Source organism: Parasteatoda tepidariorum, chromosome X1 (genome assembly GCF_043381705.1).
Source record: "Parasteatoda tepidariorum isolate YZ-2023 chromosome X1, CAS_Ptep_4.0, whole genome shotgun sequence".
NCBI lineage: Eukaryota > Metazoa > Arthropoda > Arachnida > Araneae > Theridiidae > Parasteatoda > Parasteatoda tepidariorum.
In genome coordinates, this window is record NC_092214.1 from 12,742,743 (window position 1) to 12,762,721 (window position 19,979).

The 19,979-nt window shown below is 31.4% G+C and overlaps 1 protein-coding gene across 1 annotated transcript in view; it reads right to left on the reverse strand.

Moving 5' to 3' along the window:
• Window positions 1-19,979, reverse strand: part of LOC107452026 (teneurin-m-like) — a 124,419-nt gene that overhangs the window by 88,625 nt on the left and 15,815 nt on the right. Inside the window, exons 2-7 of the mRNA XM_016068302.3 lie at window positions 15,251-15,341; window positions 13,082-13,416; window positions 7,364-7,456; window positions 5,587-5,882; window positions 5,265-5,376; window positions 2,573-2,677 (exon numbers count right to left, since the gene is read on the reverse strand). Coding sequence (XP_015923788.3) covers window positions 2,573-2,677; window positions 5,265-5,376; window positions 5,587-5,882; window positions 7,364-7,456; window positions 13,082-13,416; window positions 15,251-15,341 — 1,032 coding nt within the window. The remainder of the gene's footprint in view (window positions 1-2,572; window positions 2,678-5,264; window positions 5,377-5,586; window positions 5,883-7,363; window positions 7,457-13,081; window positions 13,417-15,250; window positions 15,342-19,979) is intronic.

A 19,979-nucleotide genomic window follows, 5' to 3' on the forward strand; every position in this document is an offset into this window, starting at 1 on the left:
AACGCTCACTAACCCTTAATGCTTAAAAGATATTTGTTATGTAATACATTATGTTTATTACATAAGTAAAATATTACTTGATTAAAAGATGCTTTCAAAACTATAGAGAGGGAACGCTCACTAACCCTTAATGTTTAAAAGATATTTGTCATGTAATACATTATGTTTATGATATAAGTAAAATATTACTTGATTAAAAGATGCTTTCAAGACTATAGAGAGGGAACGCTCATTAACTCTTAATGTTTAAAAGATATTTGTTATGTATTACATTATGTTTATTACATAAGTAAAATATTACTTGATTAAAAGATGCTTTCAAAACTATAGAGAGGAAACGCTCAATAACCCTTAATGTTTAAAAGATATTTGTCATGTAATACATTATGTTTATTATATAAGTAAAATATTACTTGATTAAAAGATGCTTTCAAAACTATAGAGAGGGAACGCTCGAAAATAGATGAATAACCTTTAAATCTTTTTAATCAGGTTATGCTTATAAAGAAATTATCCTCTTCCTAATCAAAGTGTAATTTTACGAAGGAATAGTTTATCTACCATTCCTTATTCTTGAGAGCGGCTTGCATCATTGTCAAAAAGTGTGTAATATAAAACACTCTACTCTAGATACGTATTTTAAATCAATCTATTTTATATGTTTTTTAATGCAATTTTATCATTGAATGAATATTTTTTGCTTCTTTGAAAACTGCTATTATCTAGTTTGTCTACAGTAAGAACTCCCTCGCATTCTCCTGCTATGGAAACAAGACTAGCGCACTTACTCTAAGGCTAAAACACTAGACCGAGGAATCTCTTGCCGGCCAAAACCTGTCCCAAACAATGACCCCACACCCCAACTTGAAATAGTTATACCTCGTTACCATAGTCACCGCCACGGATCCAGACGACTGTATAGGGGAGATCTTATTTTAGACAAACTATATATTGCCGTTATAGTGTTTTGTAAATATTTCTTGCACCTCCTTTCTGTGCCTTACGAAGGCAGGTTCTGGGTGAATAGTATGATTGTTCCATATTATTTTATTATGCATGTACTATACTATAGTATGCATACATCAGATAAATATCTATTCAATTAATTTCTATGCACTCTTATGAGCTTATCTATCTTTCACAAAAATCATGAAATTGCGTTCTATGCATCTATACATAGGCATAGGATAGGATAATGAATAGCTTTTTCTAATGAAATAAGTAAAATTATTACCTGGAGTAGTTTCATTTATGTATGCACTGTTAAAAATTACACGTTGCACCTAAAATTAGTATTCATTGCTGGCTACATAAAATGGAGCTCAATTTTACCATATTTTGGTATTTTTACTAGCTCCAAATATCAGTAGAAGATTGCGCCAAAAGTAAATGTTTTGAAGAAACACCTATTTACATTCTTTCTTTTTTTTCTTTCATAAAAGTAGAGCAAGGTTGCACCATTGCTAGGTATTTTTTAAAGCGTTCAAATGCAGGCCAAGGTATTTACCGTACGAAGATATTTTATGGCATAACCATTTAATGCCGCCAACCAAATTTAAAAAGGCAACATAAAAAAAGATCTATGCAAATAAGTAATTTACTTAACTAAATAAGTAGAAACTTGAAACAACATGCATTACTTGTCCCGATACACCGAGTCGTAAAGAAAACATGACGCCGTAAACAAATACAGTCACCGTTGTGTCTCTTACCAAATTTTGGCGCAGTCAGTTGCACCGTGGAAATATTTCTCGATCATAATTTATGGCTCTCATTTAGAAAAACCAAATGCTGGCTGAAAATTTACTTCAGACGCTGTCAATTAAGCTTTTTAAAACAGAAAAGAAAAACAAAGAAATCTATTTTATGCAATCAGAAGGCATACTGATAGTTAAGACAAAGAAACGTAAAGTTGCTATTTATGAAACTTTTTCTTAATGTCAGAAGAATTTGCAATGAAAATGACCTGGTAAACAATTTAAGGTTGTTAAAATTAGTAGATCTTAAAAGTGCTTTTGAAAAATTAAACGAATAATTATTTGATATATTATTTTTGAAATTGTTAAAGTATTAAAAGAAAATAGTTGAAGAAACGAAAAGAAGCTTCTTTTCTTTCGACCAAAATAACTTTCAAAAAGCTTACTTGAGATGATTTAAAATTATATTATAAAAAATTAAATCTAACATTTTTTGAGGGCTCAAATTGTTCAAAAATTTCTGTTATTACAAAAAAAACTTAAAGTATAAAGGAAATGTAATTCGTTAGTTTAGAATTACGATATTTCAAGTTAATATAGGGACTTTGCGTAACTAAATTAAAAAATAATTCGCCAGATTTCGATTTTTGTTACTTTACCTAGTTCAATATTAGTTTGTCACTTCAATTAAAAAAAATACATATTAAGGGTGTCAATTTAAAAAAATACATATTAAGGGTGTACATTACGGAACACCTTGTATCTAACAAACATAATTAATAAGTAAAAATTATCATTGAAACTTTGAAGTGAATAATATATTTGAATCAAAATTGATAATTTCAATGAAATAAATTGAAGTAAAATCAACTTACTGTCAGCGCAATCAGGTCCTATGTATCCAGGAAAACAATGACATTTACCAAGATGACAATTTCCGTGCTCATGGCAGGCATTTGGACAAGTTAATGGAATTTCATCTGAAAATATCGAGAGAAAAATAACAATTAATTCAATATAACAATATTTCTAGCAAACATAAATTTTACTAAATATCGGGAAAAAAATACATTTAAAGACAAAAAAGAATTTCCGATTTCTAAGGGACTAAATTATAGATCCGGATCATGAAGACTTTTAGGAGTTTATAGGTAAGACTTTTAGTGGATCATTTATAAACTATACATAAAACTAAAATGGAGCGTACATTAAACCTCATAAATTTGTTGATTTTGCACATGAGTTTAATTTACATTTCTAACTCAGCATCAGAAGTTTTTGCGGCACAGACTGGGGAGCTTCTCCACAACCCTAAAGACCACATATACCTCACTCATTAGACCCATTATGGAGTATGCTTCACCGATCTGGGCGCATGCCTCTGATACCGCCCTAAACAAGTTGGAAAGCGTACAAGCGAGAGCAGCAAAGATAATAACCGGTGCAGTGTCTTCCACAAACAATGGCAAGATAACCAGAGAGTGTGGTCTAAAAAGTCTTCAGAAGAGAAGGAAAATAAATATAATAAAGTTCACCAACAAAGCACGAAGTCGCGTACCTGAACATATTTCTCGCATTACTTTCGAAGAATGGAATGCCAAGAGAAGACTGAAAAGATCTTCACCTATGCAATACGATAGAGATATCAGAGCAATCGTAGGCCTTGAGCACAGAAAATTTGTCATTCTACAAGAACCAATCTTCCACAAAAGGCTTCCACTGAACACAAATATCCACATTAACCTCTTAGAGCCATGCAATAAAAATGAAAACAAAGATATCATTAAAGAAAAAGGACTCAAGACAATTGAACAGTTTCCAAAAGAGAACTTTGTACATGCATATACAGATGGTTCCTCTGATAAAACTATCACAAATGGAGGCTCCGGAGTGTTTCTAACTACTTTAAGTAATTCCCCTAAACAAGGTATATTTGGAGCAGGCGCTATAGCCTCTAACTTCACCTGCGAGCTACGGGCAATTTTGGAAGCCCTTAATATGCATAAAGCCCTTCCCACCTCTGAGCAAGCAAAGGGCTTCGTTATCGTCTGCGACTCGAAAGCTGCCCTCCAAGCAATTTTAAAAGGGGACTCTTCCATCACCCAAGAAATCATTTCAAATCTTCATGATCTTCAGGACTTAAACAGCACCTGTACTCTTCAGTGGATGTCAGCACACGTTGACATTGCAGGAAATGAAAGCGCAGATAAATTAGTCAAGGATGCCAGAAACCTAAACTTTAATGACTGTAACGTCTTCATCCAAGATGCAAATGCAATTGCTAAATCTAAACTAAGAGAAAAACCAATTCCAACGAAACACATGATTTGTAATATAAATGCAGATAGATCCACAACAAAAACTATAGCCAGGCTGAGAACCAACCACCACAGAGGCATGAAGATCGAAAGAGAGGGCAGGAAAGTATATAGGAATTGTGGAAACTGCTGAGATACGCGGCTGACACTATGCCACATCTTTTAGTGTCCAGCAATGAGTGCTAATCTGAGAGAAATAGGAGTCTTGCCGTCATTGATAGACCTTTAGGACGATAACATCAAGCAAATCGCAGAAGCAGTAATCAGGACGCATGGAAACATTTGGAAGAAAAAAAACTCAGCATATAATATTAAAGTAGTTAAACTACAAAAATTGTTAGTCCTTAAGATAAGTTTTATAATGATGGCAAGTAAATTTCACGGTTTTAAAATGGAACGGTGTCATAATCTTCGTATGAAGCATCTAAGGCATACCTAAATTTCGCCTAAAAAGCTGATATATTTTTTACTTACTTTAACCCACACATCTTTATTTTTTAAAAATACAATCAGAAATTTATGATTCGAGAACGTGGTAAAGTCATCTCACTTTTATCTCATTTTATAAAGAAAATTTCTTTTTTAAATTATATGTGCGTGTTTTTTTTTCTTTTATTATATTATTCAAATGGATATGTAACCTGTATTTTATTCAGTTATTAATTTGATTGCAGTCTTAAAAGGCTGAAACATTCTTATACCAATTTGACGATGCCTCATGAAAATGGCGTCTAAATTAGCAACATTTAGTGGAGGAAAATAAACTTCCAATTTGATGTTTGTTAAACAATGTAATAACCCTAGCAGTAAAATAACTTGGGCCACCACTGGACTAATATTCACTGCTCAATAAGGGTTCAAAGAGCCGTTATTTAAAGAGCCAAGAGCCGACTTTACTACCGGCCCTATATAGAATTATCAGTTTTGACCGATATTCATTAATCAGCCAATATAGGCCCTATATTGGTCCCCTAAAGGCCGAATATACCCCTATGTAGGACCAATATTAAAATACATCCCTATATTGGTTCCATGTTTATATAGGACCCATATTGAGCCAATTTTGAACCCAACAAGGGCAAAGGTAAAGTTTTTGCTAGGGAATATGTAATTAATCAAAATCTTGACTAAAACACTTTTATATTAAAGTTTTAAAAAAATATTTTTGCATTTAAATTTATATTATTGAAAAATCAGTGCTGATTTCTTTTACAGTGATTGGATAATAAAAAGAAAGGATGATACATACGTGTAATATTTGGAGTAAAAACAACGAATATTGGCTTATTATCATCGTTGATTAGAGTGAGATACCATGTTCCAGCTTCCAAATAGTGAAGAAAATTAATTTCTTCAACTTGCTGTAAAAGAATGATTAATTCAATTTTTGTTTCTAACAATTGAATCAAGAGTTGTTAAAATTGTGTTCATTTTTGTAAATTGTCATACTAGTAAGCTCACAGAAAAATTGAATTCATTGATTTGAGTAATTTTTATTTAAAATCTCGCTAAATTAACATTTTTAAAAATAACATATTTTCAATAAAATTATTGCGTAAAATAATATTTACCACTGATGTTGTCCTTTTATAAAGTCGATCTGCAATAACTTCCATGATGTCATATGCTGTAATGGATGGAGGCTCATTCCTTCTCGCCAAAAGAGCCATTTTGGCACTGTGTGGTAGAGAAAAATTAAATCGAACAAATGATGCATCTGAATGTAAGAAAAGTAAGTTCCAAGATTCGTGAGAACTCAAATGTTTCTTTAAAATCTTTCCAAGTTCAATCTTTTTATAGAAGGACACTTCAGTTGGGCTCAGAAAACATACACGTTGATTGGAGGATTGACCAGATGAAATTGAAACTGAAAAGACATTCGTTTAATAACTCTTTTTTTTCAAGAAATCATGTAAATTTCTTTAGATGAAATTACTTAAATCTGTGTAACTTGAGATTTAACTTACAGAGTCATTGTTTTTTTATATCATACTTATCTCACATATGTTTGAATATACATGTTAATAGTTTTATCATATGGACAACCTAAAAAGGAGTTTAATTTAGCTCTTTACCAGTTCAGAGAAAAACATAATAACATTAAAATTTAACTAAGAATTTTATTGTTGATCAACAGATGAAGGGTTAGTATTAAATGACACTCCTAGATAAATTTGACTTTTTTCAACGGACAACGTATGAGATAAACAGGTTACAAAGATATTATGGCTCCGGATAATAGAGGTGGTCAATTTGACATTGTTTACAGTAAACAGAAATTGTGTGTAAAAATTTATTGTTTGCAAATATTTAAAATTAGTTTCTCTTTTACTCATTGCTATGGTAAATCATCGATTCTGTCAATCATGACTCTTCCCAAGTCAAAATTTTTGATAATTTTCCATTGATGGACCAACATAATCTTGATGGTAACCATCATTACTTCCATCATGAACCATTATATTTTTTGATAGTAACCAACATAAGTAACCATCACCTCAATGTAAGAATTTGGACTGATTTATGTTGGTCCAACATAGGAATAGCAACTTATTTTGTTCATGTTGAATCATCGAGAATTTCCATCATAGTATCTTAAAAATCAAGTATTGGGACGATCATGAGCAACCATCATTCCAATGTAGAAATTCGGACTGATTTATGATAGTCCAACATAAAAAACCCAAATTGTTCTGCTTCCTGAGAACCAGAAAGAATTCCCATTAAACCATCATGGAAACGTATAGTTGGAACCACATGAACCATCATGGATTGTTGGTCCATGAGAGTCAAACTTCTCTTAATGGTTAACCATTATAGTATAAAAGTAGCATTTTTCATTATGGAATGATGGAAGTTTGTTGACATATCAAAAACCATGAACACGTATAGAGAAATGTTGGATGATGGCGACCATCAAATGATGTCGGACTATCATGAATTGGACTGAAACCATCAAAATGTTTTGAGGGGACCATCAAGAATTTTGACTTGAGATCTCTTTTTCAATCATCCGTTTACAGATGCAATAATTTATTGCATATATAATTTCGTCCTTCCCAATTTTCTCAATCATAGATTCCCTCTTACAGTTTGTCTAAAGTAAAAACTCCCCTAGCCATTCATCTGGACCCGTGACTATGGTAACGAGGTATTTCAAGGTTCAGGACACGCTCGGAACGGCGAGAGAAAATGTATCTTCGGTCTGTTGTGTTAGTCCTAGAGTGAAATGCCCTATTCTTGTTACCATAGCAGCAGATGGCCTCAGACAAACTATACATGCATTTAGTTATGGATTCATTTCTTTAGTCAATGGTAAATCCACTTTGTTCAAAAGAAGGAACCTACTTTTGCTAGGAGTAGAAGCTGTTGGATAACTTTCTCTTTCTTCAACCACAATGCATGGTTTACTTGATTCAGCAGAACTCATTGAGTTTGTTGCTGCAAATACATTTAAAAAAAATGAATCAGACAAATGATTGTGAAAATTTCGTCTTATTTTTAGAATCTTTGTTAAAAATGAAAGAAAAAATATTCAAGCCCTTATTTTGAATGGAGAAATACTTTATTAAGACATTAAACAAGAAAGACAAGATTAAACATATTGAAGCCTGTTTACTTGCCGGAGGAAATTAAGCGAAGCGGCCAAACTGGCTTTTTAATGCTTAGTCAATTCCCGTTTATTTTAACTTTTTCAATTCCGAACTTACTTTTAATCTTTTGACAAATTACTCTAATGATTCGATAGATTAATTTGAGAAGCTTACTTTAAAATGATATGCATTTAAAGTCAGAGAACATTATTCTGTCTTTGATAAGAGTATTTAATTTCAAAAATATTATTTTTGCCAAAAATGTTTTAATATTATGTTATTTAATACCGTCCACCACAGTTTGGTTGAAGAATGCTTCCAAACATTTGTTATTATCGTAAAAATAAAGAAATAATATCAAAAAAAATATTAAAATTTGTAAGTAACAAATTGTGTTACAATTTTGGAATATTCAAAATTTTATCTGAAAATAATTAAAATTGTCAATTAATGAATTATTCAAGATGCAATAAAGAACAAATTATGTATTAACTACGGGTCAAGAATAATAATTTGTTTCCATGAATCTTTTATCTTAAGATCGACAATATCTATTCTTGAAAACAGAAAAACGTCGACAAAATCTTTTCGACAATTAGTTCTATTCTTATGAAGCTGAGTTTATTTAAAAGGAACCATTTCTGTCATACTAAATAACTAATACAACTAACTTTCTTTTTAAATGACAACAAACAAGGGTCAAAAAAATCTTACATGCCTCATGTTAGCCAACAAAATACATGCCAAAATATCGATGTCATATTAATGATTATGACTTATCGGTCACAAAAAATGAAACATTATTTCTACACTTTTATTTTAAGTACAAATCGGAATTATTGATTATTATTAACAAAGAAGTAATGTTATCAAAACTATTAAATACTATCGACTAGTGCAATGCCCTTCAAACTGTTAAACCCTTTTTATTTGAATCATTTGCTTATGTATAAAAAGCGGGGATTTTTTTAATAAGCATGACTAGGGGAATAAAAAAATATCTTAAATAAATTTCTATGATTAAATTCAATAGTATTTAGTTATTAAATGAAATTGATTTTCTGGCATTCATCATATTTCTAATGAAATCCTTACATGCAATATTTGTGAACTATCTTGATTGTTCAGTATCAAATTAAAAATAAAAAAGCAAGGGTTCAATTCCAAATTTGCTTAATTTGCTAATTTAAAAAACAAGGATAGAAAAGTCAATTCTTAATTTGCTAAATTAGAAAACAAGGTTAGAACAGTGTATACTTAATTTGCCTAATTTGTTAAATTAAAAAACAAGCATAGAAAAGTCAATTCTTAATTTGTTTTCCTCTCAAGACTGGTTTTTCTTCGTTGTTGAATGAATATACTTACTTTATATTTTAATAAGTTATCTTTTTTTAATAAACCAATCAAATAAACAAACGAATAGGAAAAGGGTTTTCAAAAAGTCCAGCTTTTGGTTTAACCGCTGAGCCTTCATGATCTTTGCTTATTTTTGGTTCCTAACTTTTTATTTAAATTATTAAAATTAAATTGATTATGTATTATTAATAAAAAAAGGGTGATTGTCAAGATTATTTTAAAAGCTCCAAAATATTTATTTTCATGAAATAGGCAATTATTTATTTCGGAAATCTTATTTGGATCTTCGACATTAAGAAAAATTCAAAATAAACTCGACAAAAAACATGGAGCAAAATGGCCTTTTCCATGATCTAAAACATTTTGCAAAACACATATAATGACTTGTTACTGTTATTACAAAATGATACGCAACATGTTAAGTTGCCAATCAAATTCAATGTTCTCATTCAATTGGAATAATTAAAATACAAGTAATATTATTATTTTTCGGAGTTTGTTTTGATAAAGGGTGCATGAAAATAGTTATTTTACCTGCATTAAATTTGATAAAGAAAATTGATTAGTTTTAAAACAAGAAAATGAGAAAAAAATGTTCTCAGTTAGTTTGTTAGAGTATATTTCTGAGATTAAATCACAATGATACTATTAATTATTATGCATTCTTTTAACTTAGGAATAAATGTGATTTAAATGTATTTCATTTTGTTCCAGCTTTGATTTTCATAAAATATAAACATGAAACTTTGTGTTTAAGAGAAGTATTCCGTCGAACATATTTGAAATCACTTGCACATTAGTCACGTGATGGGGATGTTATTTAAAAGTGATCTCTTCTCATGATGATTGTTATTGATTCATTATTAAATTACTCAGCCACGCCCGCCGATCAATTCTTTATTTATTGAGGTCATTTTTCTTTCCTAATATCTCCCTATGTTCCTTCAATCTTCTCATTTTATCATACAAAAGCACATTATTGCATTTCATTTTACTGTCTATTTGCATATGTGTATGAATATATTTTTACGTTTTTATAGATAAAAATAGGACGCTTCTTATCATACAAATAGAAATAATCGGACAATAATGATTTTTGCAAACATTATTATGAAATCAATGCCCCTTTATGTACAGTCCGTGGCATTAATAGATTCTACGTGAAATCTTAATTATCTTGTGATACTAAACAGCTTTATTGTTTTGACTTGGCATTTCTTTACGTTCGTGTATTAATTGGTTAACATTGTAATGCAATACGTTTAAAATAAATACAAATATCCCGAATAAAAACCCATTACATGTATGTTTAACTATAAAAGTATCGCGTATAAACTCGTGCAAAGCATGACATTAGTAAAAAAACTACAGTAATTTGGTCTAATTATTATAATATACTAATAAAATACCTGATATAATAAATATTCTATACTTATATATCGTCTAATTTATCCAATCGTCGAATCTATATTATATATCGTCTAATTTGATTAATTGATACGTAAACAAGTGCAAACCGGTTTCAGTCGCGTAAAAACAATAAAGCTGTATGGTTTCACCTGATGACAAGATTTTACATAGACTCTCAAAGTGGGTCTAATAATTTGACCAGGGACTGTAAGTTTATCGTTTTTTTTTTTAAGTATCACCAAATAATAATAATAAGGTCTTCAATTGCATGATTCAGTGATCGATTTATTTACTTCTACTCTAGATCATGACTCCCAGGGAACTAATTTTAGTGAAAAAGAAATTCCAAAAAGATCATAAGATGTTATATATAGTCTAATTTAACCAATTGATACACAAACGAAAACAAGTGCAAACCGGTTTCAGTCACGTAAAAACAATAAATTTGTGTAATATCACCTGGCAATTAAGATTTTACGTAGAATCTTACAGTGCGTCTAATAATTTGGCCTGTATATTTTCAGGACTTTGTTATTTTTTAAATTATTTCTCTTTCTTTTCATTTGTAAGTATGGATATTGCATTTTCTATAAGATAGAAAAGAAATCGGTGTTTGTATTACACTTTAATTTCAGTCTATCCAAAAGGCTTTCAAGTATGAAAAGTTTCTTTGCCGCATCTCAAAATGGAATAAATCCTCTTTGTCTTGGGTTAAAATGTTTAAAAAATTAAAAAAAAGCACATTTTGAACTCAATGCAGTGATAATCTGTTAGTGGATGGAAATGACCATGGATCGATAAAGCTACAAACATTCAAAATACTTAAGCATATAAAATTTCAATTTATTTTAACAAGAAAACATTATGAATACGAAATTCATTAAAGATAACTTGTGTTGTTTTTAACTAGACTTTCAAGTGAAAAAAAAAACCTTGATCTAAATTTTTGATTCAGCTAAATCTACAGAATTAATAATTTATAAAGGTACATGAAAATTACAAATGAGTTATTTTGTAAAAATTGTTCAACTCATTATAAGATTTTAGCAAATGTTTCCCTTTCAACGAAATAATTTCGAAGAGCACTTTTTTGATAAGTCAAATTGAGTTTTTAAATTTATTTCTACTACTTTTTTAATATGTTAAAATGTTTTGCAAGATATAAATTATTAAAGAATTTTAAGTTTTAACTTTGCAGGTTATTTTACAAAATAAATTGTGTCTCGAACTTTAAATTAAATCAGTCGCCTTTCTTCTAAAATCTCGTGAAGTTTAAAATTCAAAATACTTTATATTTTGTAATCCAATTTTTTAAAAAAAAGCCTACTGAAGAAAACAGAATAAAACCTGCTCCTTAAGGATTTTTTTTTCAAAGTAATGCCGTTGATAAAATTTACTAAATGTTTATTTAAATTGCAAATTAGTCCTCCAAAAATGGGAACCATTTAATAATAAAAACTATTTTGGATTTTTGAAGGGATGACCTTTCAACGCATAATAAATTAATGATTTTGTTAGTCACTCTTTCATAATTCTCCAAAATAGTTGAGAAAATATATGCAAGAAATTAATTGAAGGTAAAAAGGTAGGTTTTATTATCGTACTTCTCACGTTAATTTAAAATACCACTCATTCATAACGTTTATTCATTCATATGACATTTCATGACATGTGATCAAAAGTTTGCGTCGTGCACTCATTTAATTTTCCATAGCTTTATTTTAAAACAAGTCAAAATGAATATTTTCAAAATTATATGTTCACCTTTCATTAAATTCTAAAGAAGGAATTTAAGAAAGGGCAAATTAAATATTTTCATCAGTAGTTGTTCGTTAAAGAGTGTCTTGCAAATTTTTTACAGTCAACAAAATTTAAAGAAGCTGATACTTTTTTTATATAAAAAATTGCTATTATAAAATGTGATCATAATGTTTTGTTACCTGTTTTGTTATTTGTTTTGTTATCTGTGTTTTTTGTTATCTTTTTGGAATTTCTTTTCACTAAAATTAGCTCCTAGGGAGTCATGATCTCAAGTAAATACAAATAAATCGGTCACTGAATAGTACATTTGTGGACCTCATTATTATTATTTGGTGATACTTAAAATACCCTGGTTAAATTATTAGTCGCACTATAAGATTCTATGTTAAATCTTAATTATTAAGTGATACTATAGAGATTTATCGTTTTTATGCGACTGAAACCGGTTTGCACTTGTTTACGTTCGTGTATCAATTAATTAAATTAGACGATATATTAGATAAATTAGACGATATATTATATAAATATGGAATATTTATTATATCAAGTATTATATTAGTATAGTATAATAATTAGACCAAATTATTAGAGAACTGCAGTTTTTTACTAATGACATGCTTTGCGCAAGTTTATACGCGATACTTTTATAGTTAAACATACATGTAATGGGTTTTTATTCGGAAGATATACCTCATACTTGTATTTATTTTTAGCGTATAGCGCTACAATGTTAACCAACTGATACGCAAACGTAAACAAGTGTAAGCCGGTTTCAGCCTCCTAAAAAAAAAAGCTGTATAGTATCACCAGATAATTAAAATTTTGCATAGATTCTTATAGAGCGTGTAATAATTTTTCCAGGAACTGTAGCTTTTTGGATAAGGTTCATTTATTAGATAAGATTACATATTAAGGTTGTAGTAATTGAAAAAAAGAAATGACTTACCTGCAAAGTATGTAACAAAAGCGACGAGGAGAGTTGTAAGAAAAATAAGGATTATAGTAGCTAACTTCCAGGAACATTTATGTGCGCAAGTTTTTTGAAAATGGAACCTGGAACTATTAATGGCAGTGAACTTTGATGGAGTTGTAAAAGGAGGTCTTGTGGGTTGTTGTATGAGTTGAGGATTGACACAATTGGCAATGGGCACCATAGGTCCAGTTGTAGAACTAGGAGTACTACAATACACTGGTAATGGATTACTATAAGTGGGACCTCCACTATGTTGCGGTTTTTTCCCATCATCACATTTCTGAATTTGTTGTGGCTGACTATAGATTCTGAGAGAAAATCATTAAAAACTATGAAACAAACTGTTACAGATAATTTAAAGGAAAAACATACTGTGTACATTTTATGAGCAATATTTATGTGCCGATAAATGAAATAGACTATCTCGTGAGAATAATGTAAAGAGTGAATAATTTGTAGTATTTAGAAGTGCAATCCTAATTGCCTGGTTGGTCGGCCCAAGACTTCAGCCGGCCGAACACTTCCCGTGTAGTAAATGGTGACGTGTTAAATCTGTCCCTCCGTGTTCCCATAACAAATCAATACCTCTGAGGGTACGGAAGTTTCCTCGTCTTCTGGATTGGGTTCAAAATGACAAGGTAATAGAGTTGAACATTAATAGTCGTAAACCCAAAAATTGGATTGGCTGTTCAACGACGGCAATCCTAATAGTAAAATATTACTAAATCCATTTATTTTGTATTATATTGTTTAAGTATTTTTTACATTATCGCCACTTTAAAGAATGAAAGACCAGCTCTCCCCTATTGTTTTTTTAGTTCATTTGTCACACTGTCGATCTCCTGCAATCACCATATCACGTGTTGATTCATTACTTTCAGAAAACATGATTCACTAGACTATTATTGGGTGTACATATAAGTTCCCGCCGTTCGTTACAAGATGGCAGAAGGTTACGTAGAAATTGACGAGTGTCAAACGCCGTATTGTACATCTTGTATAACCTTAATGTATCAGTGATTCCGTATTAGCATTACGTAATTGTTTTTGTGCAAAAATGTTGTTGTTGTAGCAGTTCATTTACGTCACACTAAAGCTGCACAATGGGCTATTGGCGAAGGTCTCGGAACCATCTCTGAGGATGATCCGAAGACATGCCATCACAATTTTGATCCTCTGCAGAGGGGATGGCACCACCGCTTCGGTAGCCCGACGATCTGCACGCGAGCACTTTACGGTAGAACGAGGACCGATCCCGCACACCCTCGGTCCTTACGCAGTAAGTGGTCACCCACCCGCACACTGACCGCTTGACTTCGGTGATCTGCTGAGAACCGTGTCTCAACAATCCGTTTACTGAGGGACGCAGTTTTGTGCCAAATGATTTGTGGGAACTTTTGATTTACTTCTTAGATTTGAAGAAATCTGCAGCATCGAGCGCTTTTGGAGAAGCATATAGCGAAATTGCTTTAAGTGAGAGAAGTTTTCGTGAGTGCTTTCAGAAGTTTAAAAATGGTGAGTTTGACGTGGAAGACAAAGATAGCAATGGAGGGTCGAAATTGTACGAATACAAGGAATCGGAAGAAGATTCGTCCCAAATGCAAGAAAAAACTTGCTCTTACATTACAATTGCCTCAGCAAGCAATTTCACATTGTTTAAAATTGTTGATCCAAAAATATGGATTCCACACGAACTGAAGCCCAGAGACATTGAACGTCGATTTTAAATGAAAATTGCTATTTAGAAACATTGAATGGGAAGTCCTAGCCTATCTGATTATCACCTATTGAGGTCGAAGTTGTGCAGAAACCAAGGAATGAGTCGATTCCAAATCCAGAAAGATAAGAAAAAGTCTTGTCCAGTACTGGAGAATAATGTATCATTTTTTCACAATCCATAGAAAATGGTGGAAACTTATTTGTACTCCCAATATTTAACAGGCGTTTCCTTTTCGTCCATCTAGAAGACAAGGGTTTGAACTTAAAACTTTGGCATCCGTTGAGCAAGAAACGGGACAAAATATACGCGAACCACAGTAAAAATTGCGTGTTTACAGTTCTAGCTTTAGATGTATATAAATTACGTGTTTAGGTCATTAAAATTATAATATTGTTTAAAAAAATAGATTGTCTTAAAATTACCTTTCATTGTCATTGATATTGGAGTTGTTTCTAAGCTCCTGATTATCACTGTCTTCTATGAGTGGTGTTGCATGGTTACCTAGACTTATATCTGTAAAATCAAATCCAGATTCATGATTAATCAATCAAAACTTCGGATAATTAGGTATAGTATTAATTCAGTCAAACATTTTAAATATTAAAAAACGATTTTTCTTTATATTACCTACATGATTTGACCAAAAGTATACCCTTTTGATAGTTCATCACAGCTGCATACAAAATCATTGATTTGAATGGAATTCGTTTCAAAGTATACAATAGGATTGGAAAAGTTTTTGAACAGCCATTTTTTCAAATCATTGAAAGTTTTGATTTGTAAATGGAAGTTCCCTAGAGTCTCAGAGTTTGTTTCTAATCTCCGCTATGGGTTTTCAGGTACATCAAAAATAATACTTTTTATACAAGAAATTTCATTTTTTGAGTATTTTATAGTTCATTTGTTTTTTGTTAATTTTGCGCATGAAATTAACTAAACAGTGTCAGAAAGTTCTTCAAAGCTATTGTAAACATAGGCAATTTTTCTAAAAAATTTTGTTTTTATTACAGAAGGATAATAATTAGAAGTTTGATCATGTAGAAATACAGGGTGGAAAAATATACCTTAACATTTTTCCGATATATAGCGAAATTTCCAAAAAGGGAAATTAACACTAATGGTCTTCGACATCCTTCCAGACAAAAGTGTTGGGAAAGTATTTTTTTTTTTTAGATTGCGAACACTTTTTGAATTTTAATAATCAAACAGCCACACTTTCAAAAAAATAATTCTCCTTCCGACTCGGAACTTTAATTAGCACTAGTTTATTAATATGTTTGAGACCAACATTTTGAATCATTAAGATTAGACAATCCGATAGCTGGAAGAAAAGTCAACGTGCTTCAGAAAAGTGGATTCAAATTATCATAGAAAATTAATTTCATATAATCAGAAAGAATATTTACGTTTTCAAACTGCTATACCAATAACCTTTCAAAACATAAAAAAAAATTAAGTATTGTGTATAGATTTTGGGTAACAGCGTACATCAGTAAAAATCGAGATTTTTTTAAGAAAATATCTTGTTTTGTGTCACACTTAATGTTAATTTGCATGTTTAAAGAATTCAGTTGAATCGATGAGTTTAAATACAGGTCATTTACAGACGATTTTTTTACAAGGAATTCATTAAATTACACTAGTAAAAGAAGTTAGGAGAATTGCAGACTTGGTCGCTTATCTCTAGAGCTACTGGACCGATATTAATGAAATTTAATCTGTAAATCATTTTTTTTTGCTTACTCTACAACCGCTGTTGTTTCATACCTTCTGACAGCATGATCATGCCTGTGTATTACAGTAATTGAGTCAATATATCAAATTTTATTAAAATCTGTCCAGAGTAGCAGAGAGCCAGTGGATTCCAAAAATTGTGAGAATATGTTTTCCTATAAATGTATGAATGAGGAGTAATTAAAGGAGTGTTAAATGATGATACCTTGGGACGGGAATGCTGTCAACATTGTGGGACGGTAGGGCGGCTCTGATTCACATTCACTTTCTAAATATCCTAATTCTAAATATCCTAATCTAGGCCTTCGACCAGATCTTTGTTTTTTGCTTAACAACAGCTGTTTCATACCTTCCAATAGCATAATCATGCGTGTGTATTACAGTAATTGTATCAATATATATGAAATTTCTTTAAAATCGGTCCAGTAGTTGTAGAGAGCTAGTGGATTCCCAAAAATGCGAGAATATGTTTTCCTATAACTGTATGAATGAGGAGTAATTGAAGGAGTGTTAAATGAGGATACCTTGGGACGGGTATGCTGTCAACATTGTGGGAAGGAAGGGCGGCTCTGATTCGCATTCACTTTCTAAATATCCTAATCTAGGCCTTCGACCAGATCTTTTTTTTTTTTGCTTACTCTACAACCGCTGTTTCATACCTTCTGACAGCATGATCATGCATGCGTATTACAGTAATTGCATCAATATATCAAATTTCATTGAAATCGGTCCAGTAGTTGTAGAGAGCCAGTGGATTCCAAAATATGTGAGAATATTTTTTCCTATACATGTATGAAGGAGGAGTAATTGAAGGAGTGTTAAATGAGGATACCTTGGGGCGGGTATGCTGTCAACATTGTGGGAAGGAAGGGTGGCTCTGATTCACATTCACTTTCTAAATATCCTAATCTAGGCCTTCGACCGGATCTTTTTTTTTTGCTGAAATGACTCTACAACCACTGTTTCATACCTTCTGACAGCATGATCATGCATGTGTATTACGGTGATTGTATCAATATATCAAATTTCATTAAAATCGGACCTGTAATTGTAGAGAACCAGTGGATTCCAAAAAATGTGAGAATATGTTTTCCTATAAATGTATGAATGAAGTAATGAGGGAATGTTAAATGAATGAGGAGAAATTGATGGAGTTTTAAATGAGGATACCTTGGGACGAGTAGAGTGTTAATGAGAGTTCTGGACCAGGGGAATCAAAATCGGAGTGCGTAACCCAATTTTTATAACATTGGTGTTAAAAAGCACCATAATATATAAACCCCCACCCTCTAAAACAATGGGAGAAAAAACTAATCTATCGCACCCACTTTTAAAAAACAATTGTATTCTAACTCCATAAAAAAACAATAAAAATACGGCTAAATGGCCTACCAGGTCAGCGTACGACAGCGTACTAGAACTCCGATTCCAACAGCTGTTTGCGAATTCTAGAACCGAAGTCCTATTACACTGACCCGGCCTACATGGTCCGAACTTAGAAGGGGACAGATAGCACAGGAAAAGACGACACACACACATAAATACATATAATTGGACATGGAGACCACTAGTCTCCCCCACCACTTATTGCCGATGATGCTCCGTGGGTGTGTCCCTGTGAGCTTAACGCAAATAGCATAACACTACTCGCGAAAGCTGCCTGGGGATCGAACCAGCGATCTTTCTGGTTGCTAAGCGCTTATACTGTGTATTTTACCACTGAGCTATGGGTACCCAGTTCCTTATCTACTTGTCATCCTTATAAGCATCACACTACAGACGAAAATCATCGAAAAAACCGTTTAAAACAAGTCATTTTCCAGGTATTATGCGTCGAAACCCTAAAATATCAACAACTACAATTTATCCGATCAAAAAAACACTGTATAAATGATCATAAAACAAATTTGGAAAAAGATATTTAATTTTCTCATTCCATTTTATAATCATTTTATGCTGCCATCTCGTGACAAGAGTCTACGGCTTATGAATAAATATATCTGATTCTTTTTCCTGAGGTCACAGTCTTGTGTTGTAACAGGAAATATGCAAGTGTTCGAGTGTTCAACCGAACGACTACTTAAGGTCGAAAAATAATGAAAGTCTGATTCAAAACATGTTTTCAGAAGAAAGAATGATTATTTAGAGAGCTCTTTCGCACAACTCAGTTTTAATTAATTATTTATTGAAAGTAATGGTTGCTACTACGCTCTTAAAATAAATAATAATAAATTGATTTAAAGAGAAGATTCCTGTATATAATTACGAAATACATTTTATAAACAAAAAAAAAATGGATACGGACGAACAAACATGTCGGACCAAACAGTTTCACTCATCTCTTTCTCAGCAATACGCATCCTAAGCCATATTATATCGATTCTTTCAAGTATCCGTATGCCACGCTAATCTTCCTTTATAAATCATCACTTCAAAAGTTACAATTAACTATACTTGAAGCTGAAGACAATAGTGAGGAGATAGGTCGCTGTTTTCAGAAATTGGAAGAAAGATATGAAAAAATAGTAGATAATTTTCGAAAAGATTAAATAGAGTATAAAATATATTTTTTTTAATAGTTCTAAAAGACAGTTCAAACCTAACATATGTGTTTAGTTGATAGTCTTTGAATCAAGTCGCAAATAAGTTTCTTCATTAAAATTAATTTCAATGATTTTTAATCATTAAAATTTAAATACCTATATATAGAACGTTAAATGAGGTTATCAGTCAGTTCACATAAAATGTCACATGCTTTTATCTTAACTTCAAAGTTTTCTTCTTCTTGGGCTATTTTGCACATTTGAGTAACATATCTTGCAATTATCGTATGAATCTCAGGGAATTCTTGTAAATCATTTGTTTCTTCATCCAAAGCAAGAAGTAACTTTTTACACATACCGATCAGACTTGTCATTCTTCTATTACGTCCGCTATACAGAGTTCCCAAATCTTCTAATAAGTCGTAAGAACTTTCTTCCATCATATTTCCTATTTATTATACATTTCATTTCTTTAAATGAAAATAAATTCAATACAGTATTGTTATTTTAAAAAAAACATTTTAATGGTTTTTGTCACCATTAAAATTAAATGTCTGATGCTACATATCGAATCTAAACATGTGAGCGGGTTGCGCTTTACCGCAATGTCTGCTTCCTAGGTATACGAAGAAAAGGGGTTTAATTTCATTGAGCTTTAAATAGTCTGATGCTTTGCTATCAAACCTTTGCGGTAAACATATAGCGGCTCCGTCATCTAATTGCACAACAATTTTATCTCATTACTTTGTTGTTATTTGCTTAATTTCAGAAACCGGGTACTTTTGATCTACGATTAGCTCATCCATCCTTTTAAAAGACTCCAGAGAACTGAATGCGTTTAACTTGTTCAACAATTCCATTTTTCTTCTTATTT